The sequence below is a fragment of the Talaromyces marneffei genome, chromosome 3, assembly GCF_009556855.1.
Source record: "Talaromyces marneffei chromosome 3, complete sequence".
Taxonomy (NCBI): domain Eukaryota; kingdom Fungi; phylum Ascomycota; class Eurotiomycetes; order Eurotiales; family Trichocomaceae; genus Talaromyces; species Talaromyces marneffei.
Window position 1 is genome coordinate 54,500 of NC_072350.1, and position 27,313 is coordinate 81,812.

The 27,313-nt window shown below is 45.8% G+C and overlaps 6 protein-coding genes across 6 annotated transcripts; 2 read left to right on the forward strand and 4 right to left on the reverse strand.

Annotated features, from left to right (window-relative positions):
- Positions 1-1,824: 1,824 nt before the first annotated feature.
- On the reverse strand, positions 1,825-3,980 carry EYB26_003779 (uncharacterized protein; the record flags this gene model as incomplete). Its single annotated transcript, XM_054263073.1, has 4 exons — positions 1,825-2,951; positions 3,019-3,540; positions 3,597-3,805; positions 3,868-3,980. The coding sequence occupies 4 exons, from the start codon at positions 3,978-3,980 to the stop codon at positions 1,825-1,827; spliced, it is 1,971 nt and encodes a 656-aa protein (XP_054119048.1).
- Positions 3,981-8,009: 4,029 nt separating this feature from the next.
- Positions 8,010-9,922, forward strand: EYB26_003780 (uncharacterized protein; the record flags this gene model as incomplete). Its single annotated transcript, XM_054263074.1, has 3 exons — positions 8,010-8,352; positions 8,425-9,639; positions 9,708-9,922. 3 exons carry the CDS (start codon positions 8,010-8,012, stop codon positions 9,920-9,922), a joined length of 1,773 nt encoding a protein of 590 aa, XP_054119049.1.
- Positions 9,923-10,171: 249 nt separating this feature from the next.
- On the reverse strand, positions 10,172-11,677 carry EYB26_003781 (uncharacterized protein; the record flags this gene model as incomplete). Its single annotated transcript, XM_054263075.1, has 1 exon — positions 10,172-11,677. The coding sequence occupies one exon, from the start codon at positions 11,675-11,677 to the stop codon at positions 10,172-10,174; it is 1,506 nt and encodes a 501-aa protein (XP_054119050.1).
- A 4,110-nt stretch (positions 11,678-15,787) lies between these two features.
- Positions 15,788-21,001, reverse strand: EYB26_003782 (uncharacterized protein; the record flags this gene model as incomplete). The annotated part of the gene is made up of 1 exon (XM_054263076.1): positions 15,788-21,001. The coding sequence occupies one exon, from the start codon at positions 20,999-21,001 to the stop codon at positions 15,788-15,790; it is 5,214 nt and encodes a 1,737-aa protein (XP_054119051.1).
- Positions 21,002-22,844: 1,843 nt separating this feature from the next.
- On the forward strand, positions 22,845-24,329 carry EYB26_003783 (uncharacterized protein; the record flags this gene model as incomplete). The annotated part of the gene is made up of 1 exon (XM_054263077.1): positions 22,845-24,329. The coding sequence occupies one exon, from the start codon at positions 22,845-22,847 to the stop codon at positions 24,327-24,329; it is 1,485 nt and encodes a 494-aa protein (XP_054119052.1).
- Positions 24,330-24,735: 406 nt separating this feature from the next.
- Positions 24,736-26,410, reverse strand: EYB26_003784 (uncharacterized protein; the record flags this gene model as incomplete). Its single annotated transcript, XM_054263078.1, has 2 exons — positions 24,736-26,101; positions 26,175-26,410. 2 exons carry the CDS (start codon positions 26,408-26,410, stop codon positions 24,736-24,738), a joined length of 1,602 nt encoding a protein of 533 aa, XP_054119053.1.
- Between the last annotated feature and the right edge of the window lie 903 nt (positions 26,411-27,313).

A 27,313-nucleotide genomic window follows, 5' to 3' on the forward strand; every position in this document is an offset into this window, starting at 1 on the left:
CACCAGTTTTCAATGAAGATCTCCACGTTGATTTGTCTCGCTATGGATTAGCCACTCGATGAGTGCACTGATCAAAGATCCTAGGCACTTTTCACATCGCTTTCTCCACCCCGGCTTGCTATTTGTTGTAGATATTTCCTAGTGTTAGTTGCTTAGTGTTCTATCATCCCCTGCTTAGATATTAGGTGCGTATGCACATCTTATTTGTTGGCGTTTCGGCGTACTGTTTTCGCGTTATCGTTGTTTTTGAAGCTGGGGATACGTGTCGAGGTTTTCCGTAGTGCTGGCTGACTCAGCCAGCGCCAAGCCGGGAGCCTTGGCACTTCAATTCTTGTACGGTAGTATGCCCGCTGCCCAATTAAAAGGCGCCGCCGGCCACTACGGTAGGCTTAGATGCGAGTATGAAGTTATGAACAATCAATCAATCAATCGTTTAGACTTCAGAGTATTCCTATATCCACTCTGCTATACTAACCCTAATGGTTGTGGATAATCCTTTGTTCTACCATGTATTAGTTTCCGTACAGGTTGTCTAGAGTCTAATCTATTGGCTCTGGTGCTTTATCCTCTGACAGGAGATTTGTTAAGAATATATTAGAGCCATATCATCAGCGTGCCATAGCCAACAGAGAGGAAGCGACTCCAATATAGCCTTAAAACTACAGTTTCTTTTATTGATACTCAGGGAAATAGGTAAATAAACCTTGTGTTTAACGTCCATCCGGTTTTTATATGCAATTTATACGGCGTTGGTGGACCATAAACATTTTACATAAGACTTCATATTTTCCTGCCCTTGAGTCCTGGGCAGCTCCCGACCTTCGGAAGGATGGGGGGAAGTGTTCTAACAGGAGGTGATGCGACAAGTAGGGTCAGAGATCTATCGATCTCATCAATTTTTTTCCAATTGATCATGTGAACCATATATCTGACATACAGTATTTGTTAGATTGAGAAACATCCTTCCTACATGTAGATAATCCGACACCGTTACCCTGCTATATTTAGAGCGCCTATCAACAAAGTGAACATTTTAGATCCCTCAGGGTGGCCATGATATTGTTGAGATATTTACTCCCCGGGCGCCAACCGTCATTGTAAGCGCTAATATACATATACCTCGTCAATTTATAAGCTATCCTGAAATTTCGTTTGTAGCCAAGTTTTGAGTATTAAAGTAATCCCTAATGTTCTAATCCAGACTACAGGTTTATGCGTTAACAACAGCTTTCTGCTGTATTTCTCAAGTGTCTCACCATATTTCATTGTTTACAGCTGGCAAATGGCGACACGGCCTCTTACTCCGGCTGAGTATGATCTTCTTGTTAGACTCATACGGATTACCATACACACCACTGGCAGATTTTTTTTGAATCAGATACTCGAAGTGGAAGTCACGCAAGCATCTTTCTAGTCATAGGCGGCAATAGGTCTGTGCGTCTCAGCATGACGAAGGCTGGCCCAACCGATACAATGGGAACCTATACGGTGACATGGTGCGATTATGATGAGTTGAACAGTTCTGTCTGTGACATTGATATCACACCGGTCCAAGGCCTGACAGTCCGTCACATCACACATATAATCGCTGTAAATGGTCGTAATAGATACATCCTTGCTCCTAGCGGAGTAGGCTGCCGTTATTGGGCGTAAGAGTTGCGGCTTTCAACATGGAGAAGTTGGTATATGGAATTAGAATGATGCTTACTGTATAAGGAGCCATAATACTCTCAATTCAAGAATTACTTAAAAGTACAGATTCAATGCCTTCCAAACTAGAACTGACTTCTGCTTCCAATGCGAGATGCAAACTCCTTCTCTCGCCTAACAGACATTTGTCTCAGACAGTCCAAGACACTCGGCCATGTTGTAGAAGATGTCGACCGAGTTATAAACACCACTAAACAGTTCCTGACAAGGACCCTTGGCAAATACAGGAACGTCAGTCAGAGAGTGAACTCCAGAGTTAGCGTCCACGGGTAAGGTGCCGTTGACAATGAACCCTGTGACAGCATCCTTGTAGCTGGCATAATAGCTACCTGAGCCCTTTGGAATATCGAGAGTAGGATTACGGGGTCCATCCTTGTGGACCTGGTAGTTCTCAGCGTGGTCAGGGAATGCAGCAAGACCTGAGTGCAGAGTGTACCGAGGATCCCAGCGGGCAGGGAAGTGAACGCCCTGAGAGTAACGGAGAGCACCAGGACCTCCAACAGTATACTGGGATAGACCGGAGTTCTGATAGGTGCCGATCGCATCACGCTTCTTGCGGTCTGAGGTCTGCGCCGTGAGGTATTTAGTGTCGACGGACCCAGTCACGTCGAAACCATGGCCGTGGTCAGCAGTGACGACGATGAGGGTGTCCTCAAGCTCGCCTAGAGCCTCAAGCTTCTCAATTGTGGCGCGGATGGTATCGTCGAGTTCAAGGAGCTCACCAAGCGCGCGGTCGTAGTCGAGGGTGTGCATCTGCTTGTCAATGCTAGCAGCCTCGGACATTAGGAACCAGCCCTGGTCGCCATTACGGGCATTCAACACGTCAATGGCTTTGAGGGTCATCTCCTTCAATCCAGGTTGGTCAACAGCATCGCGACTAGAGCCATCAGGGTAGTTGCTCTGGTTGTACAGGTTGGATTGGTAGACGTTGCGGTCGAGCCAGGTTGACATAGTGCTGCTATGAAAGACACCCACAGTCTTGGTGTTATTGGGAGCGGCTGCTAGAGAAGTGCTGTTCCAGCTGACGGTATAACCGTGATCAGCAAACATCTTGTAGTAGTCTTGGCCTTTGTAAGCCTTTTTGCCAATGAAGTTTTCGCCGCCGCCACCTAAGAGTACATCAGGACCGTCCCATTGGGTCCAGGTGTAGTTGGTTAAACCGTGATAGTACGCATCAATCACATGTCCGTATTGCCCACGGTCACGTGTGTGGGCAACAAGACCGGCAGGGGTCGCGTCAGCTACATTTCTAGTTAGCAAGAAAAGCTGCGGAGAATAATTGAGACGCTAATAGTGGGCATGGCTCACCTAGGAAGGCAGTGGAGACGATGCCAATACCAGACCCAGGGTATCTACGGCGGAAGATCTCTGCAATAGTCTCAAACTTGGGATCGTCGAAGGGGGACGGAGACGAATCGACATAGACTCCTAAGGCATTGACAGTGCTCTTATGGCCAGTGTAGAGGGCCGTTGCAGAGTTGGCCGAGTCAGTGATGAACGAGTCCAAGGAGTGGGTCATCTGATGGCCCAAGACAGGGAATTTATCCATGGCCATCTTGGTCTGATATTTGCCATTGATGCTTTTGTGAGCGATCAGGCGAGCAGCTGTTATCATGTTGGTTGTCATGCCATCACCAATGAAGAAAATAACATTCTTAGCCCGACGCTCTGAGGGAACATCGCGAACAAGCCAATTTGCAGTAGTCTTTGTGCCGTTGTAATAGGTCAGAGTCGCCTCGTACTCGCCAGGCTCGTACAACGCGACCCTTCTGAAAGCCTTCGAGGTCACATTAACAAGCGAGGGCTTGTGAGCGTCCTTAGCGAACAAATCTGCGGAATACTCAGCTCTCCAGTCCGGTGGATTTGGATTAACAATCTCAACACACCTTCGTACCATGTAAAGTTCCATCTTTCAAGCTCAGGTTCCGGTACAGAAAAAAACTTGGCGGCGCTCATGGGTTGAGACTTTGTGTCTTTCTTGGTCACAGTGAATGTAAAGGCGGCATCAGGTTCTCCAACCCGGGCTTCCGAGCCATTGACGGGAGAGTGGACCTCCAGGCGGATGTCAAAGTACTGTCCTGGGAGGAAGTCAGCCCTGCGAAAAACATCAGTCAGTAAGAGTGCTTCACGTTCTTCGATCATGCTTCAGGTACTGACTGGTCCGGAGGGAAGACGCATCCTAGAGTAGGACAGCCACCCAAACGCTGGTAGGTTTGAGCGACAGCGCCTGCAGCAAAGAGCGCAACGCTGGAGATCTGGTAAAACTTCATGATGGCTTCAACCCAGTGCCACAGCAATAACTACCAAGCACCAGGATGTGACCACTGAATAGGAATCTTATTGCTTTTTATATCTGTCTTGCTCGGTCGCCAAGAAGCCCGAGCCAGTTCCTTTACCATACTTGCACTCAATCGTTTGTCTCGTGCCTCCATGCTGGAAATCGTAAGGATCAACACAGAATAAGTGGCTTGGCATTCTGGAAAAGAGTCCAAGTCAAGAGATGAGTGTGAATTGTAACCAGCAAATCAAGCAGAATCCCTGAAAACACGTGCAGGAGCCCAGGCACATGGCAAGCTTTAAGTTCTTGGAAACCCTGAGAATGCCAAGAGGTGGCGGGTGATGCCAATGCTTGGAAGTTCAGCAACCTAGGTATACTTGCAGTACTTGCATTCATAGTGGAGTTCCGTTTCAACAATATAAACATACTCATGGAAGAGTGGTAAATGAGGCATATAAACTAGGCAAAGTTAGCATTAATTAATATTATATTACTGATTGATTTCAAGGGTTTTTAAGCGATCTATTGCTTTAACATAACCCTAGATTTTAATTAGCGGTTCGGGTTAATCCTGTTCCCGCCAAATTTTGGATAGAGGTTTCCTAATAATAATAAACTACCCCGTATATAGACCCTATATCGGAGCTGTATCAACGCGTCTTAAACCACTATACCCGAGGCAGGACTGGGAGTGCGTTCAGGAACTGTGGTCAAAGGGGGTTTAGGAGGCCTCAGCGACAGCCCTGGATCGGACCACAGCAATAGGCCGTTCCCATCAGCAGCTCGCGGTACAATTATTGGCCGACAATGATGGGTTGACTGCGAGGAGGAGGGTCACCTAGCCAAGGTCTTACAGCATGGTATCGACTGGATCACCCAAGGGTTGCCGGACCCGGAGAATCAGCGGCTTCTGCAGAAGCACACCAAGCTCGGGGCTACAATGCTTGTGAATATCCAAGGGCCCCGAAGCTCGATGGCCCCAGAAATGACTCAGATATAAACGGAAATATTCTGGATAGTATTTCGTGTTATAACTGCTACCTTCTTGATAATTTTGGTCTACTACTGTTACCTACCTAACTAGGGTGGCGGTTAATAGATTGTAAAGCGCCTTCATATATTATTAGACACTACTGAATTTGAGCATGTTGTCACTCTTCCGGAACGCCCTGGAATGCTTACAGGTCTCATCTGGATTTGCAGCGTCACACTGAGCAGGATCATTGAAAACCAGAGGACGGTATCTCTCTTTGAAAATCCGGGATGGCGTATTATTATGGAGCTCTGAACCTACACCTAGGTAGGTATTCCTAAGTATTGCTTCAAGAAAGGCATCCTAGTGCTGGTCAAGATTCTAGGGTATAACCAGTGCCGTGGATATGATATCCCCATGGCCATTAAGAAGTAAGTTACTTATCTAGGAATCGCACAACTTCATTTTTGGAGCTTTCCCACTATGGTTCTGACCGTAGATAGCGAAGTCTCCGATCAGTTTCCTTTTCGCTTTCACCCGCTGGAAAATCATCTGATGACTGGAGCTTGTCCCACGTCTCATGGTGAAAGCGCCAGATGACTTCCATTCGGAGAATTCGGAGAGGCTAGAGGGAAAAATCAGAGGAAGTGTGAAGGAGAGGTCCAGGGTGAAACTGAGTGGAAGACCGTGAAGGAGGATGGGAAGCATTTAAGGAAGGTGGGATTGTGCGGGGTTACCTATAACTAAAGTTTCCCACCGGACCACCAGTAGCTAGGCTTCAGTAACCTACGAGTATGCTTTTGGGTTTTTGTTGCTGAAGAAGGATGTTACTGTTACCCGTGCCGCAGGCGCGCACCTCACCTGGATGAGGGTGCGCGTCAGATATATGCAATTTTGGATTTTCCAATACAAATTTTGAGAGTAAAATATTTAGATTGTGGTGAGATGTAGGTGGTAATATGCTTTTCGAAATTTGTATAGGAAAATCAGAAGTCGCATTTGTCCGACGCGCACCCTCATGCTGCGCTTGAGGTCATAGGCTTCACCGAAACAGATATCCCTTTCCTTCCCTTCCCTTTAGTTGTATGTTTTATCTATTTTTAGTATGCATGACAACACTACAAGATATGCGAATCTGGAAAAAATCTGTTCATCTACGGATATCTTGTTACAGGATATACATGATCTAGCGGTGCGGATCCATGAGCATTTCACAACCCCAAAAGAGGACCCTGGACATCTTCATTATATGCATTTGTTTGTGCTGAAATAGCTCCATATATATTTGTGATACAGGTTCCTACATTGTCCCCTAAAACTCTGTTTGATTCACAATAAATTTTAACGAACCCAAGCAGAAGAATTTGTGTGGTCTTCCCCAACAGATGGTCTTAGGAATCAGCTTATTATTAGTTAGTTATTTATTGTACGGATTAGCTCATACTTGATAAGCTAGCCCATCGGACTAGCCTTACACCAATCCATGCTTCGGGTTCTTGGACCGTGTAGAACCGACAATACGTATCTAACCCTTGGACATTTGTACGGATTTGAAGGCATGCTCCCATATAGATTAGTTTCTCTTCTTCAGCTCATGGTTTGTTAGTTTCCATGGCATACGTTTTATCCTGATCTTTTCGGTCCATTGCAGAAGAATTATATCATTCGGATATGGGGGAAAAGCATGGCACGCTTGATTTTATGTTTTGGGATCTCTGGGAATTCTAACTGTGGGGGATAAGCTGGGATATATGACAAGTCAGCATCCGGGATTGCAGGAAATAATGTCTTAGCGAGAAGTTTGGTCTTGTCATCAACAGTCGATATATACTATAGTTAATGCAAGACCATGCAGGCTACCGTAATTTAGTAAGGGAGACTCTTGGAATATTCTTGTATGTAACAAGGACCTGTAAATATATGATAAGAGCATGTCTGTTGGTTTATGTGCTGTAATCACTATATTTGCGATAGCTATAGAGTAATCCTGTCACTACCTTATTATCTTGCCTAGTTACACATTACGCCAGTAAAGGTTACAATTCATATCTCACCATCATCCTTTCAACCAATCTCCTTATATATCCTAAAGATAAAGTTTTTTCTTTCTTTCTTCTAATTAAAGGGCTTAATATATACTTAGTAGATCATTCTACCACTCTATTATCTAGAGTGAGTAAATCTCCCGCATCTCTAATTCTCTACTATCTAGAGTTAATTCTCTGGATATAGTAGGCTAGATCAGTTTATCTACCTCGTCACCATCATACAATTCTCTTTGTGCTTCATCCTCAGCCAGTTATATCACTTTCTCCTGGCTTACCTAGCTAGAAACACATTTATATGAGGGACAATAGGACGAAATTGTGCCTATAGTTAGTTACTTATTGAGCGATATGCTTAGATAATATTGGTTTCATTGACTTACCATCCCTATCAGAGGCCCACTTTCGATGCTGTAACTCGGGTATCTTATATCCAAGTGTTACTATAACAAGATAGACCTGCAATCCTTCCGTAGTCATATCAACGATACGGACAATCTCGGTGGTAGAAACCAATGTAACATAAGCCGAGCTTCCTATTGGCTTGTAGTACTGAAATCGGCTTGCCGCTTCTCGGCGGAGTTTTTGCGACAAACTTGCTCCGGCGTGAATTAATAAGAATTAATAAGCTTTTGCCAATAACTATGGTAAATGAAACAGTACTCGGGGACCACTACGCTTTTAGCTTAACAACTTGTTCAGCTTCATGAGATTTCTCGCTCTTCCTGTGCCGTAAGACACCGCGAACCATGTTTATAATGGGATTGGTAATCATGACCAATAAATATCCTCGGATTTGACTACGAAAATGGACAAATTTGGCTACTAACGGGATAAAGACCTTTGTAAGATGAGACCCTACTGGGGCATTTGGTTGGTACATCCCTTTTGTTCGAAGGAACATTTAAACAAGAGGACTTCACCATGTCGCAAGTTTTCTACCATTATTTTCATATTTCAGCAAGAGAGTTGTTGAGTCGTGCCACCTTGAGCGACTACCAGCATGCTGTTGTTTAATTTCGCTCTTGTGGCTTTCTCACTGGGAACAGCCGCAAGTGGGCACGATTCATCCTCTGCGCACTATGACTTTGTTATTGTGGGTGGAGGGACCAGTGGATTAGTCGTTGCTAACCGACTGTCAGAACTGAACAATGTCACAGTAGCCGTGATCGAGGCCGGAGACTCTACATTGAACAACCTCAATGTGTCCACTGTCGGGGGCTACGGCATTGCGTTCGGTACTCAAATCGATTGGGCTTACCAGACGATGAATCAGACATATGCAGGAGGATTGCAGCAGACAGTCCGAGCTGGTAAGGCTCTTGGTGGCACTAGCACCATTAATGGTAAGCCGGTTTGCACATCTCTTTTAACTTGAAAGACAGCTTCAAACTAAAGGCATTGTATTACATCATCAGGAATGTCCTATACTCGGGCTGAAGACGTGCAGATTGATAATTGGGAAGTGGTTGGAAACAAGGGCTGGAACTGGAAAAATCTGTTCCAATACTACAAGAAGTCAGAAGGGTTCCAAGTGCCAACCGAGGACCAGGTAGCTCACGGTGCCAACTATAACGAGAGCTATCATGGTTTCAACGGCCCTCTTAAGGTCGGTTGGCCAACATCCATGACCAATAGTAGTGTTTTCCCCATTCTTCAGCAAACTTTTGAAAGACTAGGCGTTCAGTACAACCCTGATACTGATGGCGGTAAGATGGTTGGATTCACTGCCCACGCTGATACTATTGACCGGGAGATGAATGTACGCGAAGATGCTGCCAGAGCATACTACTGGCCCTATGAAGCCCGCTCGAATTTGAAGATCATTTCAAACACGCTCGGGAACAAAATTATCTGGGCCAACAACACCCAGGGAGAGGCAGTTGCTGTCGGAGTCGAGGCTACCAACGCTTACGGCACTCAAGTAATTTATGCCAATAAGGAGGTTATCCTATCAGCCGGAGCTCTGAGATCTCCGGCCCTCCTTGAATTGTCTGGCGTTGGAAACCCCGACGTCCTCGGCAAATACGGCATCCCAGTCAAGGTCAACCTTACTACTGTCGGCGAGAACCTGCAGGATCAGACTAATAATGGCCTCGTGTGGGGAGGTGTCGATATCCTGACCGGCCTAGCAACTTTCTCTGCCCTTCCCTCCGTGAACCAGTTTTACGGGGACAATGTCACGGCCTTGGCGTCCTACGTTAAATCCAATCTTGCGGGCTACGCCAAGAATGTCTCCATCGCCTCGAACGGCGCCGTCAAGGAATCCGATCTTCTAGAAGCTTTCAATCTCCAGTACGATTTAATTTTCAAGTCACAGGTTCCATATGCGGAGCTTGTTTTCGCACCCAGGGCCCAATCATTCGCGGTCGAGTACTGGCCCCTTCTACCATTTTCGCGTGGCAGTGTCCATATCCAATCCACCGACCCTTCTGTGATTCCGGCCATCAACCCCAATTTCTTCATGTTTAGTCAAGACGCTGAGGCTCAGGCCACAGTGGCGCAATACATCCGCAAAGCTTTGGGAACTTCGCCCCTGAACAGTTTAGTTGCGAATGAGGTTTCCCCGGGTCTCGATAGGCTCCCAGTCAATGCGTCCAGCTCCACCTGGGATGGCTGGGTTAAAGCAAACTGTAAGACCCCACTAGATTGAAGCCAATATGTACCGAAACATTACTAACTGGTACGACTGATATTCTAGACCGAACCAACTATCACCCCGTTGGCACCAACAGCATGCTTCCTCGCGAGAAAGGCGGTGTCGTCAGTCCTGAGCTCAAGGTTTACGGCACTAAGAATGTTCGAATAGTTGATGCTTCGGTCCTGCCATTCCAGCTTTGCGGCCATCTGGTGAGCACGTTGTATGCAGTGGCTGAAAGGGCTTCTGATATAATCAAGGAAAGCCATCGGATCTAAGTTTTAGTTCAGTGTGGGTTAAGCAGGCATGAGTTGTGCGATCTCTGAGCGAGACGGAAAATTAATTATTTCATTGTGTCCCGTCCATTAGGTACCGCCTTGTGTATAGTCCCATTCATTGCATACATAGTCTACGCAGATTTGATACAGTCTGGTTGTTGGTATTCTGTCTTTGTCTATAGACAATATAGTATCTAATAATCTATGCTATAATTGCTTTTTTACTATCTATCCCTCTCACATAAAGTATTATTGATCAATGTACTGAGGAAGCGTCTTCATGATACCATCCCGATTGATAGCTTCCATGGCCGTAGAAACCTCTTCGATAAATCTCTGACTATTGCGTAGATCATCACCGAATAGAGTCTTGATACTAAGCAGCTTGGATGGGTTATTGCCTCCTTCGCGAGCCATTTTCTGGAGTTCTCCACGCATTGGATCATCAACCTCGAAAGGTTCGCCGTTATTGTCAACGCCGTTAATATAACAAAACCAAGCAGCTGTGACGAAACAGAGGCGGCGGAAAGGACCAGTAATCCAAATTGCTTCGGCAATGGACGGCATGATAAATTGTGGAATCTTACCAGAGCCATTGAGACAGATTCGAGGCAACTGGTCCATAATTGTTGGGTTGGAAAAACGCTCCATAAGTGTAATGCAATACTCATCAACATTTACCCCGGGGATATCGGGCAAAAGTGGTTTCACTTCCTGCTGCATCATCTGCCATACCAGACCATAGAACAGTGGATTCTGTATGGCATCGTGGACATACTTAAAACCTGCCAACTGGCCTGGATAGCCTATAGCAGAGTGGCTAGCATTAAGCAGCCGTAACTTATGTTTCTCGAATAACTCAACATCATGGACATTCCTAACGACCTGCACACCGACTTTTTCGAAAGCTGGGCGTCCATCGGAAAATTGGTCCTCAATAACCCATTGCATAAAAGGCTCCGTAACAACAGGCCATGCATCCTCAATGCCGAATTCATCCACTAGTTTTTTTTTGTCAATCGCAGACGTTTGCGGGGTAATGCGATCAACCATGGAGTTAGGGAAAGCTCCACACTCGGAAATCCACTTTGCAACCTCAGGGTTCCGTAGACGTGCAAAGGATTCGAGCATATGCCGTGTGATAGAGCCATTCTTTTGCATATTATCGCATGACATAACAGTGAAGGGCTTAAGTCCTTGCTGGTAGCGTCGCTCTAGAGCGGCGTAAAGAAAGCCGAAAGTAGTTCGCGGTGTGTTCTTGTTGGCTGGGTTAAGGTCAGACTGAATATCAGGGTGATCAACCTGCAGTTCATGTGTGTTCTCGTTGTAGTAGTAGCCAGATTCAGTGATGGTGAGTGACACAATATGCGTGTCGGGATCGGCCATCTTGGCAACGAGAGCTTCGCGATCATCAGGCGCGAAGAGGTAAGAATTGATGCTGCCAATTACATGGGCAGAATTTCCTTTCGCCGAGCGTTCGACAACAGTATACAAATGGTCCTGCAATCTCAATGCATCGCGCATTTTGACATCAAAGGGCTGCAGCCCAACGCCACAGATGGCGTAGTCAGACACTCCATGCTTTTGCATCAGGTGGTTGATGTAAACGGCCAAATGAGCTCGGTGGAAGCCGCCCACACCAATATGGACGATTCCCTCCTTGACGGCGGCATCACGGCGGTAGGTTGGGACCTGCGCCTTGCCTGTCGCCGAAATCTTCTCCAAGTTGGTGCTGTTGAGCTTGACGGCAGCCATAGCTATCAGAGAAATGGGAAGGGAAAAGAGAAGAGAGTAGGAAAGAGAGGACGAAAGGAATAAATAAGAAGAGAATTTGGGACTAGATTTATGGGCTCTGGATGAAATAATAAATAGTCGGTGAAGGTGGTCGCCACCAAAGCGTTGAGATTTCGAGTTACTTTTTTTCAGAGTTTGATAGCCGGGACCATGTTTTTTCTTGGCATTCCGGACTGGGGAGCACGCCCCTGCTCCGTCCTACCAACAACCAGATTATGCTCTGTGCTCTGTAATACTATGTGCATAGTGCATACGTAGCAGAAAACTGGACTGTCCGTGCCAAGGAATGTTAAAACCTTGCCGGGGGTCCCGATGATCCCAACGTCATGGTTCCATATCAGCCCCTGTAGAGTGGATTCTACTCGTAGCGTAGACACTCCATACTAGGATGCTCACTGAAACATGGAATGAATCTAGGATAAGAAACAAGAGGAAGGCTGGAACCGCCGGGCAGGGAGCTTCGTCCTGCCTACAGCAGTAGTATGGACTTTCTTTAGACATACAGAGTACCCTCTACCCCGTACAGCCACAATATTTAGTAATTTAGATGCGACAAAATATACAGAGAAGGAGCTTTACATACAGAGTTGACACAGATGTGAAGATAAAAAAGTAAGGAAACAGGATCATATGATAGACTGAGTAGAGAAATACGAAATCACAGAATTTGATAGAGCTGTGCCGATAAAAAAGGGACAAATTGGTTGGCAGAATTTGGTTAGGGCTGGGTCTAGGCTTCTCTCGGCGGGTCTAGTACGCCATACTAACAATAATAATCTATCGTGCAGGACCAATCCAATGCACGAGTGGAGCTTCACTTGTCGAATTTGTCGGCAACGATATCTTACTCCATATGTGAACAATCACTAAGAAGATTCATTTTATATGCCATTGACGCGATATGCGATTGATTTTTCGTCCTGCAATGAACAATTAATTTGAATTATCAATTCCGCCCCTCGACCATGTGATCGGTGTCCTCCGTGTTTTTTGGGGTGTTGGAAAAACAAATTCTCGCCAGGGGTCATCTGACTTGAAAAAAGATACCGAAAAGGCAATAGTCTGGACTCCCGGTATGCACTACTCTGTCGTACGTTTTGATCATGAATCTACTCTACTGTACAGAGCAACATTTAATTCCGCACGCATTAACAATAACAGGAAAGGTCCCTAGGACAATTGATCGTAGTATAACTACTGCGTAGTAGTAAACAATGCGGAGTATTATGTACGGAGTACGTACTCGGCCTAGGTAAGTTAACCGTTAACTCACGGGAATCTATTACGAATAAATCAATCCTTTCCTGTTATCAAGAACTGCCTTCACAGGCTTTTTATATTTATTCATTTACTCGTTAGTACGTAGCGCCTTTATAAGACACTCTAGTAATGGATGATCTAATTGGTTGTCTTCTGCACTCCAAATAGTTATATAATTCGCTACTTCTACTCAAGGTTCAAGGATATGGGACTTCCAAGATTTAAATATCATCATTGCGACAATGTAGTTTCTAGTTTCGTCTAATAGTGATCTCCAGAATAAGGGAACATTATTAGATAATTTCTTCATACAATGGCTTATTCCATATACCTGTGGACAAGAAAGATTTTATTTGAGAAACGAACTGACGCTCCTAGTCAGGAGTCAAAAAGTAAATATCCCGATCGGACCACTAATAAGCTCTCATCATGCCACTGTCAACGGGTATTTCTTCCGCGTCGAAGGCTTTCATAAAGATAGCCCGTTGTACATGGTATTCCAGGAGTCGATATATATTATGTACTGTCATAAGGAAGCTGCCAAAATACAACGAAAGGAGCATCCTGGATACGCGGGTTAATTGACTGTTAAACATGAGGCACCCTAATGAGACGATGATAAACAATAGGACAGAGGCCAAAGGATAAGAAGAAGACTTGAAGTACCAGGCCACCTAGGCATATGATCCTGCGCACTACCAGTACTGATCTTGGCAGCGTTGGCTGAACTCGCAAGTTTGCCTACTAGCGGCTTGTACCAGAAGGCAGAAAATATCATCACAAAAATCTTTTCGTCAGTCAGTTATTTCAGATGAGGTATAATATCTCGACACCCAGATCGAACTAAGTAGAATCTGATAACGACCACCGAAGCGCAAAAAGGCAGTGAAATGCAGAGCATATACACCAAGATTAGAGTCGTTACTATTGGGAAAATCTGTTATTCTATCTGTACGAATTGGAGGGAAAGAGCCGTATTTACATCAGATTTAAAATTCTGATAACCCTACTGAACCGGATATCGTTGACAGAGGGTTTCAGTCCCCAATTAACTCTAGCTACTGGGTTTGTATCACTCTGTGTGCTACCATTCAACTACAATTACATATAGTCCTTGTTTCTGATTCTATATTGACAGTGCTTAAAGATCAAAAGAAATTTTCAATTGCTGGTCTCATTCTCAAAACTGAGAAGATGTCGACATAAAACTTAATAGCAGGGCTAGTCATCAACAGTAATAGTGTGCCATCACCAAACCTGTATGTGATTTGCGGTACCCGCGATAATGGATGTGTTACTGTATTTAAGAAAAGAATATTGAAAAATAAGACTTTTTCGTCTTTGGCATGATCGCAGAAAAATTTGAGGCAGGTATGGCGCATTACAAAAGTCCTTGTGTGATTGGGTGTTATGCATTATCCAGCATAGGAAATGACATGGTATTACACCTAATTCGGATATATGGATGCCTGGAGATCTTGAAATTCAATCCCACTGGCAATACCGCACCAACAGACCGTCCAATAATGGCTAGTCTGTCGAAATAGAAGTTTTTATTTGTCCCAAAGTCTCTTCACACCCTCATAACATTGGTCTATCTGAGTAGGGGCTTTACAATCTGGTGCAAGGCCGTAATCTATTGAGACACATACTGTATTCAGACTGTATATGCATGGGAATATTGAATTTATACCAGAAAACTGGTTATTGGTAACAAGCCCACCACCATGGATGAAATATAGGCAAGGACAACCATTGGTAGGTGCAGGTATATCAGGAGTGAATATTGATAGCTCGAAGGGCTTCATATCCATGCCAGTCACTTCAATAGTTTTATGCATTAAATTGTGATCATGCTTGTGACCCTCCTCCACATACTGATTGTATACTTTCTGGACAGACTCCGCACTATCTTTTATTCCATCCCTACGACTGGACAATCTCCTTTTCGTCCTTCAGGATGAACTGGTCCATGTCGTCAACAAACTTTTGCAGGTCGGCATGGCAGGCTTCGTGTCCTGTATTGAGCTTTGGTAGATCTGACATGGTCTTCGATTGTTTTTTATTTATTGATTGACGAGTTCAACGGTGGGGAATGTTAAGAACATTAATGTTATAAGCCGCGGTCCTAGACACATATTCATAGCTCCTTCTCTTCATATTCCTGAATATTGAGTTAATCAGTGACTCATGCCGAGGTAACTTTCTCCAATGATACATATAATGAACAAAGAATATTCTTTGTTACTGCCCACTCTCCTCTACTGCTCTCCAATATCAAGTCATTATTGCAACGCATTCTCAAATATACTGGAGTTCCATTCAGTCGTGGGTCACACCACAAGCATTCTATTAATATTACCTAGATTTCTCTCGGTTTGATTTCATTACTGTTGGTTTAGCTGTATTCCGTATCACAATAGCATAGAATAGGGAGCAAGGGCGGTCCAACTGCCCTACGTGGTGAGCCTGCTTATAAGTACAAATATTCCATTATAAAAGACTGATCCCCAAAACCGTAGGGGCTCGGGGATGGCTAGGTGGCTATATACGAGGTTGTTACGGGGGCGCTAGGGATATAGTAATCCCGCTCCGGTGCGCGATATGTTCACTACGCGTACGGCGCTGTAGGCCCCGGATCGTAGCGTCGATAATCCGACACTGGCAGCTCTCTAAAAGAAAGGAAAAACGCGTAGTGAACGACATACAGTCTGGTGTGGTAAACAGGCATATAAAGAGTGAATAGAAATGTCAAGGAGGCATAGGAAAATAGCAAGAGAATGGTGCGAATTGGGGCATCTAGCCATACGGCTACTGGTCCGGGGACTCCAATGGTGTAGCAAATCTTACAGCCTTAGGTTCAGGGCTGCGTGTCGTAGCTGTCCTTTCCACCCAGCTGTTAACGTTGATACGTAGCTTGTTCGTATCAATAAGCTCTTGCAAAGCGTGGCATGGCTTGCCTTTTGTCATGGCATCAGCTGGGTTGCTGTTGCCGTCAATCCATCTGACCTCTGAGATCTCTTGACGTTCGTATGATTGGCGTAGACACATGAGGTCAATCATGAGGCGTTTTTCCTGTGTCGTACCAAGCTTGACGAGGCATTCGTACAAGCTCTTTGAATCGGTGCAAACAATGAGAGGTAGTGGTTCGGTAAGGTGGAGTAGCTGCGTGAGAGTTGACTTGATTGCAGCTGCGGCATCAAATCCATTGGCTAGTGCGTACGTTTCGGAGCCGAGTACGCTTCGCGTTATCCTCTTGCACTTCGTAGAGGACCAGTGGAGGATATTCGCGTTGTTTGCTTCGTCTGCTAATACGATAACGTAGCCGAGTTGTGAAGACAAATCCTTGTTGTTGGCGAATGAAGCATCAACGAGGGCGATAAGACGTAGAGTTCGTACGTCTAGTTTGACAAATCGTAGTCCTCGTTCAGGGTTGTCGAGCTGCCATTGTAAACGCTTATTGAGAGCCTTGATATCGTCCCTCTGGGGGTCCGTTGTCTGTGCTGCGAAGGAAAGATCGAAGGAGGCTTCAGGTTGTGACATTGAAGCGATATACGCACCAAGGGCTCGTTGGGCAATGTATTGTTCCTTCGGCGTGGCATCTTTTCGTACCTTGCCACGTGAATTCGTAGTGTCCGCTGGTTGATCTTGTACAAGCCGAATATGACTGCAGGTGCGTTTCTGGGTGAGGGTAATACCCTGGGCAGTCTCTGTAACAACCGCACCATTAAATTTGAGCGGGTTATCAATCGTTAGCTCTTCTCGGGGTTTGCAAAGAATATTAGCACGTTGAATCTCTTCCTCCTCTCGTACTGCGAAGGTGTCGTTAGCGACGATAAGAGTATCGTCAGTTTGCATGCCTACGATACCAAATCCTTGCTTTGAATCGGAGCAGTGAAGAAGGCATGGGTCGTAGGTCGACGTCTCCATATTGAGCTTTTCCGTGTGGTGGTTGTGATACGTACGGAACCAGTGGTTGCCTGCTTCGGGGATTCCATAGAGAGGGCGCACAACTTTGAGAAACGTAGCTCCGGGGAAGTATTCTGCGAGGTCCGGTGTGATTCGTATGTAAAAATCGCGGTTGAGCTTCGTAGTTGACTGGATATAGGCCTGCGTGATATCGCGAATATAATATCGTACGTTTTCCACAATCATGCCAAGGCAGAGAATGATTCGTTGGCTGGCTCGTTGTATTGTCGGTGACTGTGTTAGTACGTATTCCTTGTCTCCGTCGTTGTAGGCTTGTACAACGAGGCGCGATTTCTCAAAGGCTTTGTCGGTGCCGGGGTTCTTTATGTCGTTAATGAACCTTGCTGTGAAGATTCTCGTGCCTGGAGGGATATCCTTTTCTTGAACGTATTCGAATACTCCTCGCTCTAGCAGTCCGTTGACCTCTTTTCGCTGCGAGCCTTCGAATCGGGCTAATACGGCAGCTGCGAATTGGTGGCGTGACTCATCCTCATGCTCTTGTGTGAACTGGCCAAGGAATGTATGCTGCGTGTAATCTTCTCTATACCGTGCGGGTAGGCGACGATCTCGTTGGGGGCGCGGTAGGCTGCTTGCTTTAGGTTCGTATTGTGGGATCACGACTGACGGCAGAGGTGGAATCATAGCCTGTGAGATGGCCTTGGGGGAGGCTTCCGGGGCTTCTTGGATACTTTTCTCAGGGTCGGGCTGGGTAACGTCTTTTTCACTGGGGATAGGACCATTTGGCTGTGCTTCGGGTTCAGCATGATACGGCTTGACGGCGGTTGACCGGAATGAGGTCGGTCCACTTGGAAGTTCGATAATACACGTCTCATTGTTGACTGCTAGTAATTTGTATGATCCGGTCCATTCTCCTGCATATCCGGTGTTTCCTTCTCTCCACACGAGTACGTCTGAATTGAGGGGAAGACGGTGTACGGCAGTTGATGAGGGTCCGTTTCTTGTATTAAGGGCATCACTGATTTGGCGTTGGGCACGTATTTTTCGTATCTCAGTCATGGCCTTCTTGACGGCTGCGGCTCGTTGGGTAGTAGTAGGTGACGGGGGGTCGTATTCAGTCATTCGGGGGTAGGCACCGAATACAAGAAGGGTCGGAACGAGGCCATCTGGGCCTGCAGTATCATTAACGGCCTTGACAGCCATTTGTAGTGCTGCTTCAGCAGATATACCAGGTAGCTCCTTTTTCATGATTTCGTAGGAGCGGCGAAGTACGGCGTGGTAGCGCTCAACAGTGCCAATTGACCAATGTGCTTCGACGGGTACAGTAGTGACGGTAATATTCATTGACAAAGCGTTCTGTGAGAATTCCTTGCTGGTAAAGTTCTTGCCAGCGTCGGTAACAATAAAATCAGGGGGACCAAGATACATGTCAATCCACATGATCCGTAGTGTAGTCCATGTTGCTTTTGCTGAAATATTGTCAAGCCAATGTGCAGCGTTGAAGCGTGTAGCTTCGTCAACAACGTGGAGCACTGGTTTTCCGTTGATATACATAATGTCGACAATAATTGAGTGGTTGAAGCTAACATCGTCCTGTAGTGTAAATCTGAAGCGGCCAGGGGACTGACCATGGATTTGACAGTGGTGGCAGACCTTCCGGATATGCTTTAGCGCTTCAGAATCAACATTATGGCCTGCGCGTTCAAGCATTCTTCGAAGCTTCTCGACTGACGGGTGGCCAAATCGGCGGTGTAGGCGACGTAGTTCAGTCTCAGTCAGGAAGCATGTTTCGGCATCAAAGGATTCGGTCAGGTACGATTGGAGCGCGTGGTCCCATATAAGAAATGGATGACCGAAGCGACGTGAGACTGGGGTTGTCATGCCGGGGCTCGGTCCGACGAGGACGTTCTTTGTATTGTCAAAGAAGATGCCGAGTCGGTCCATATCCTTGATCGAGAGTAGAAAAGGTGTCATTACTTCAAGTATATGGAATCGTATCGTACCAATGGGGGTAGGTACGTCAATTGAGCCGATTGATTTAATTGATTCGCCAGGTCCGAATCGTATGCTAGCTTGGCCTGCTGTGGACGTGTCAAGTACGACATTCTTAGCAGTCTTCCGGTAAGCAAGGTATTGTGGGTATCCGGCTGTAGAGTGTTCTGCAGCGCCAGTGTCAATCAATATACCCACAAACGTGTTTGTCGAGTAACGGGGCTCGGTGAGGAAAGAATATTGAGGTAGTACTGGGAGAGCATCGTATAGTGCGTCAGTTGTTGTAGCAATATCTTCAAATAGCTTCGAGTGAGGTTCGGTTCGAAGCATTGACTCAAGAAAATGGGCTGTAGAGCGGTTGGCAAGGTCTTGAGCAAGTGAGTGAGAGAACTTTTCATGCTCTGGGCTAGCTGTAGTAAACCAGCCAGCAGCCTCTAGCGGTCCTTGATCCTCACGATCCTCCGTTTCGTAGCTGCTGGGCGCGTCTACTCCTGCGAGAAATGCTTTGAATTCTTTGTCATCAGCTCTGTCATCTTGATTCGTAGCTATAGGTGGCTGCTCTTCACCGGCAGCGAAGTAGGCTTTTGCACGGTCAAGGAATGGCTGAATAGCTGCCTGTTGCTCTTCCTTGGTATGGTTAGTTGACCAACATCCGGCCCTCTTGCAAACTCTACATATCTTGGCTGCGGGATTCCATGAGGAGCTACGGCGACTGCGGTCGTCGTATTGTTGTCGGTTACGGTGTGGTGAGCGGCCGCGGTGCGGTGAACTCGACTGCTTATGGTGGTAGCGACGGTTCGTGTAGTAGGCGTCAACAACGTGTGAGCCTTGAGAAACAGCTTCCTTTTTCGTATCTTCCCACTGCGTGACTGTTCTTCGTAGGGACTCCATAAGGGCGTAGACCGTGGTCGTTGACGTTATTGAAACTCCGTGGCATGCTGGTACGAGTCGTGTGGCTGCGAATAGCTTTGCAATATATAGCGCTTCGGTTCGAAGCTCTGGGCGAAGTTTATGATACATCTTTTCCATATCTGCGAACATGATTTCGAGGCATTCAAGAACTGGCTTTTCAGGGTGGTTGTTCATTGTTCTTGGCAGATTCGTAGCGTCCCATGTTTCTTGTATTCGGCGAAGGTGCTCCTCCGTTTCAAAGCGTGCCTTTATCGCTGCTGCTGGGTCGATTCCTTGTTGTAGCCAAGTCGGGTTATTAGTCCAGTAATAGCTTGATGCCGCACCCTTAAGCATGACATGGAACACATCTCTTACAGCTTCCGGGGTACGGTATCCGTAGTGAGCACATATATGTGTGAACGTCTGGTATACAAGATCGAACGATTCCTCGGGGCCTCCATACTTCATATGGTCAAGAAAAGCCTTCTGCAGGTTCGGAAGGTTCGGTGCAACGTAGGTAGCGTGCTGCGGTTCGTGGTGCGCTTTAAATCTCTGGGAAGCCGATGTATTTGACATCTGTGTTGCTTCATATATCGTTCTTGCGCCGGGAGTTATTTGGCCGTAACCATGGCTAGGCGCAACCGGGGTAGGTGTTATTTCTCGGGCTTGATCGTACCGGGCCTGTGGTCTTGTCGTTATGCTAGGTGGTATGGCTGAAGCTGGTGGTGCTGGGGGTGGTGTTGATATGGGTTGTTCGGCGTGCGTGACGTGCTGGGCTGGTACGGCATTCTCGTTTTGAATCGTACGAATCAGGGAGCCGTATGTGAGTTGGATATTCGGCGAATTGAACGTTCCTCGCCGTAGTACGTGATATCTGATATCCTCCTCCGTCCAGATGTGTTGCTCGGGTTCGGTAATGACTGCAAAGAGGGCGGATGCCGGGTGCGGGCTTCCTTTTGCCGCGTATACACCATTCGTTCGAAGGGCGTCACGTAGCTCAGTTAGAGTCTTGAAGGGTGCGATTCGTAGGGTCTCCTCGTTCCACGCTGCGAATTCTTCATGGAAATTGTTCCATAAATCCTCGTCGTACATGTCGGCGTACTCCTCAGTACGGGCCAATATGCATTTTTTGATTGTTTCCTCATCTTTGCCTGTCGGATCGAAGGTTTTTGAATAATTCTCGGATGAGGATGAGCTCCGGGTTGTGGGGGCCATATTGTCGGGGATTCCAGTGCTTGGTTCGGGGCTCTGGGGATAGGTGTGAATCGATATCGAGTGAACGAGTCAATCCGTCGGGTTGGGTGCGAATAGTAGTAGTAAGGGGACCTCTGATCTGTGGGCCTCACTGATCAGTGTTGGTTTAGCTGTATTCCGTATCACAATAGCATAGAATAGGGAGCAAGGGCGGTCCAACTGCCCTACGTGGTGAGCCTGCTTATAAGTACAAATATTCCATTATAAAAGACTGATCCCCAAAACCGTAGGGGCTCGGGGATGGCTAGGTGGCTATATACGAGGTTGTTACGGGGGCGCTAGGGATATAGTAATCCCGCTCCGGTGCGCGATATGTTCACTACGCGTACGGCGCTGTAGGCCCCGGATCGTAGCGTCGATAATCCGACAATTACATTGCTTGGTCGATTGATTGTGCTGGCGTCGTGATCTCACCGTCGTTGCAGTTGTAATCAGTTGCCGCACTGACTTACAGAAGTGTCGATGGGATAAATCAGTGCCGAACACGTTAGTTGACTCATAAAAACCTACAAATCATTTCTGTGTTTCAAGTGTCACGTTGGTAGAAGTTGAAATGAAGCCCGAGGTTCTCGATCTAGTGTTCTTATATCGGACTGAAAGTCGTATGAACGGTGATACATCCTCCCTATACGGATTCTCATTGTTCTCAAAAGCCACTAGTCGTCCACTAGGGCGGTGGTCATTGACATAACATTAGATGATATATATGGCAAAAGAATAACAAGTAGCCCTAGGTAGCTGGTTATGAAATCTAATTCTTGGAGAGTACTCTAAACATCCGAACATTCAACTGCCCTTACGCATTTGAACAAAGGGCATATCGAGTACTAGAATTACAAATGCGAATCATGCTACAAGGTACAATGCTGGTCGGTAACCATGGACCTCACCATTAAATACCATTTCAACTTACTTTGAACGTCAGTTGGAACAAAAAACGGCTAGGCACGCTAGCCAGAAGCGATGGAACAAAAAGAATCTGATAGGTGGGCAACAGACTACTGAGGTCCTGATCAAAGCAGATCTATAATAGTAAAATATCTTGTGATGAAATTTTCTCTATCACTTAAGTGCAGGAAATAGTTCTGTTATATGTCAATGGCGTGTTTGTACCTTCTCAACACATGATATTTAGATAGAGTGTATCTCAGGAGTTGCCATAACTAGTTGTCTACGCTTAGAAATTAGCAAATTATGGGGAAAGGGAGGAGTAAGGCCATATGGAACGATACAACCTAGTCAAGACTTCCAAAATAATTGAAAGGTCCGTTATGAAGTTCAATTCTAAACATAGTGAGGCAGGTGAGTATATTGACCTAGGTATACTCGCCGCCGCAGGGTTCTTCTGTGATCTGATCTTTTGACTAAAAGGAATAGTTATGTCAGATGCCTAGACGGACGGGAGTTACCGGTACTTAACAAGACAGAATGTAACAGTGTCCTTCAATATCAACTCACAGTATTCTTTATATGCTCATATATAACGATTGAATAGTTTTGAAATTTGCTGTCAAATTAATTACTCGACTACTATTTTTACTGTTTTGGCAGGATTCAGGTCAAGGATTTCACGACATCCGCAATGTGATGGTTTGTGATCTACCGTACATCGAACCAATAGGGGATGAATACAGCAAGGAGTTTTCTGCAAGCGAGGAGGTTGGATCACCAGGAGAGGGGTGCAGAAAAATCAAATCAAGGACAACAAATAATGCTTATCCGACCTAAATCTAATTCACTTCTTCAGAATTCTCAACAATCTTGAACAACCATCCCGCATACCAGCAACGTTGGAATACACGAGATGATCACAATATCATTGCTCCTAATTGGTATACAAATATTTTCTTGTATATTCACCGCCGCTATAGCAACTTCAGACGCAACTGCATGTACAAATCTCATAGGCTCGCTGGGGTTTGGAAAAGTGTCCAGTAATCCGTTGGACTTGAGGTACATCGCTAGTCGAGAAGACTACTGGAACGCCCTGCAAAGCGTCTATCAACCCTCATGCATTGTATATCCGACATCTGCACAGGATGTGTCAATTGCACTGCAAGCCATCCGTGGCTCCGGTAGTCGTTTCGCAGTTAAGGCCGGGGGTCATAATACAAACAACTTCTTCTCGTCCGTCGACAATGGAGTTTTGATTGATTTAAGTTCTTTGAATGCGAAATCGTATGATCCATCTAGTGCTCTAGGAACATACGAACCTGGTAGTACTTTTGGTGAGTTATACGACTACTATACCCGGTTCGGCCGCACTGTTCTCGGTCCTACGCTCGCTGGAGTAGGCACTGGTGCTGCCTTAGGAGGCGGGTTGAGTTATTTATCACCTCAATATGGAATGGCTTGCGATGATTTTCGCGAACTTGAAGTCGTCTTGGCAAGTAGAGACATTGTGAATGCATCTCCTGAGTCTTATCCAGATTTGTTCTTTGGTCTACGTGGTGGCGGTGGTAACGCATACGGAATTGTCACCAAATACACGGTTCAAACTCGACCATCGGGTCAATTCTTTGCAGGAAACCTCGTTTATCTGTTTGAACACAATGATGCCGTGGCTGATGCTATCCGGACATTCATGCAATATAATCCCGACCCAAAAGCAAGCATAGTTGCCACTTATTTGAAGCTACCGACACCGGATTTGAATCTCAATATGGACGAGGCTATTCTGATGTTTCTCGTCTACGATGGTTCCGATGCTGGTAATGTATTCAACAATTTCACAGGCATCCCTTATTTATTGAATACAATGTCTATCAAAACGTATCCCGAGGTCATCAACATGCCCATGCCGTTTCTCACTCGACTCACTCGAGGAGATAATATATTTCGCGTTGGCGTGCACCGGGTTGTTGACGATGATAGTTATAAGATAGCAATTAATGCATGGCGCAATTGGGCCCAGAGAAACAAAGGTTATTATGAACTTCTCACACTTGACTACGAACCTGTGCCTAAAAGTTTAACGGACGCCAGCAACGCTCAAAATGGTGGAAATGCCATGCAGATGCCAGATGGGCCCTGGTTCTGGATCAGCTATATTCTTGAGACTCCGCCGAGCATGTCTCAAGCAGATTACGATACTGTACAAGCTAGTTTTGCGGAGATGGTGGACTCGGTTGGCAATGCCGAAGGCTTGCCATTATTCATTAATGATGCTAGTCTTGATCAAAATCCACTTGCCACCTTTTCGACATATTCTGAGTTGCAGCAAATCAAAGCAAAATACGATCCTGATGCTTTCTTTACTCAAAAGACTGGGGGATGGTCGTTTGCATGATTTGCTGGCTTTGTATGAACTTGTTCATTTGAGTAAACTAAAATGAAGCAGTTTGAGAGTATCAAAAGCACATATTAAAGACCACATATCACATAGAGATAACATCTTGAAGACACCAATCAGTGACTTAGATGGAGTATGAAATACGAATACAGTTGTTTAATTAATCACTAATACATTACAGTCTTAACTCATTCTTGCTTAAACCACCGATCATCCTTGGTGAATGAGTATGTATAGTAATGGTCACGGCATTTTCCACGTTAGCTTTCATGAAACAGATACGCAGCATAGATTGTCGCTCACTAGGTGCGAAAACTGGCTACAGAATTTTTTGTCTGCAAATCCACAGGTGGATCATTTATCAACACTTCTGATTATATACTAAAGATAGTACACGAAGGCGCTATAATTCAGCTGGCAGCCTTTTACTTTCCACCGCTACATCATCTTTCGCTCCCTGATAAAGCACCTTCTCGGCAACCGATGTCGCTCCTTCAATCAATTTGTTCTCATACTCTTCTCCATCCATAATGACCGCAGTTTCCTCCAGACTGCGATTTCCCGTTTCCACAAAGAGAAAATATACCACAATAAGTTCGAATAGTAGCCACACGTCGTAAGTAATATAGTATTTCCACTTGCTGTTGGTCACGCCGATTGGGTTGACATATTGGTTGAAGATACCTGCAAGGGCGACGAATAGATTGTACAACACCAATCCGCGGGCACGTAAATCGAATGGTAGGATCTCGATACAATACGTGACTTGCAAAGGGGTCCAACCGATAGAGAAGAAGAAGTTGAATAAAAATACCATGGCCAAAACACCCTTAGCATATCCATCGCCACCTGTTCCTTCGAGTGCTGTCTTTTTCTCGTACGTAGCTTCAAGACCAGTCCAGACGATATAAACAGCCAGTGACCCTGCGGTGGAAATGAGGAACAAAGTGCGCCGACCAAACTTGTTCATCACAGTGGCGAAGAGAACACTCCAGAGTAAGGTCCATAACGTCAGCAGCGCGTTGATAAGTGTTTGGGTGCTTTCAGCCGTGTAGCCGATTGAATCAAGGATCAAGGTCAGGTAATAGGAAATGAGGCCATTTCCGCTCCATTGTGAAAAGAAACCCACGGACAAAATGATGAAAAATCGTTTTATATTCGCCTTGGTCTGGAAGAATGTCAAATATGATGTATTACGCCGTGCCTCAGCTTCTAGACGAAGAGCGGTACGAATTTCTTCCATCTCAAGAGAGACAAGAGGATCAGAGTCGTCGCCGTTGGCGTGATACTTGCAAATAAGTTGTCTGGCTTCCTCATCACGCTCTTTACTAATTAGCCATCGTGGTGACTCTTCAACCAAGAAGCAAAGTCCGATCTGGATGACGCTAGAGAGACCTTGTAGAACTGATGGAATGCGCCATGCCCAGGTGCTGTCAATACGGAACGTGCCGTAGGTAACCCAAGCAGCTACCAACGCACCTAAGTTCCAAAGACTATTATAGATAGCGACCTGGGGTCCCTGCTGCCCAGGGTATGCAAGCTCCAAAAGCAAAAGTGGCGCTGCCGTAATGTTTAATACGAGACCCATACCGATGATGCCACGCGCAGCAATAAACATGCCGACATTCTGTGCTGCACCTTGAAGAGCGACGCCAATTGTCAGTATAAAGGCTCCGAGAAAAAGCACCGGACGACGGCCGAATTTATCACAGCTGTAGGCACAGATAGGCATCGTGATGAGCTGACCGACATTCTGTATGGCGTTCAAACTGGAAAAAATGTCAGCAATCGCGCTTGTACATTGTTGCCAACAGCAGGTATCGATATGGATGTGCAGCTTACAGGCCAAGCTCAGATGCTCCAGGGTTGTTGAAAGAATTTTGCCAGGTGGTGAGAGACTGTAGCCCGTTCATCATAGAACCATCGTAACCCGTAGCATAACTTGATATTTGGAACAGAACAAGCATCAAGTTCAGTTTCACAATACCACCATTTGACAACCATGAAAATGTGGTGCCTTTGTTCTTCAAGGCACCAACTGTCAAAGGTGACTCTGCATTCGGCATGGAGTCGACCATTGTGAGGTCAAGAGATGAACGGCGAGGACAAAAGTTGTCATCCCATAGACAGGACAAGGGACTTTTAAGTACCTAGAGTTATCAAAATAGAATTAAGTCGATGAAGCAGCGTATGTACTGTATGAATGCCCCGGAAAACGTGGCATGGTGCCCAGGTCCAGGTTCTGGAGTTCGTAGATTCCCCCATTATCGGAGACTTATTACACTGCGAATATTGGATTGGTTGCCTGAGCCAATGAAAAATGCTTGGACTTATCATCGGAGTCTGCCAAAGATTGCCGTACTATACCGGCGCGTTGACGGTGTTGCTCCACTAGTTATAATGCCCTAAGATTGCCGCCAAATATGAGGAGAAAGCCGAACTTTGCCGGTTGTAAAAATTGTATGGAGATGGCTGGAACTCTGATCTCGCAAGCTTAAGGTGCCCACCTCATATCAAATAGAAGTACGTATAGAGACCATGCGAAAACATGATCAAACATTGGTGTGAAAGAACGTATCAAAATAGCTATCCTTTTATGAAAATCTGCCCTCTACCTTAGCGATGCTAAGACTACAGAACTATGGCCGGTTAGGTACGGCAAATTGGTCCAGCACAAAGCTTGTAGTAGTTGAAGTTTAAAATGTATTTATGATTTTGTACTCTGTGGCTGCGTTCCCCACGTAGTCAACAAAGTGGAGAGACCCATAAGTTAGAGGTATTCGACCTTACTCTAGGATTGTCCTAGGGCATCTTTTTAGAAATTGAGGAATGAAACCGGGGCCCCCGCAGTCTTCCCTATACGATACTGCAAATATTAAATAAAGCCTATGTTTTATTTGAATTTATAAATCACCATTATCTGAGGCGTGTCTCTGGATGGGGCTCATTGTTTTTCTGCTTGGTGGCTTATCTGGAGCGTC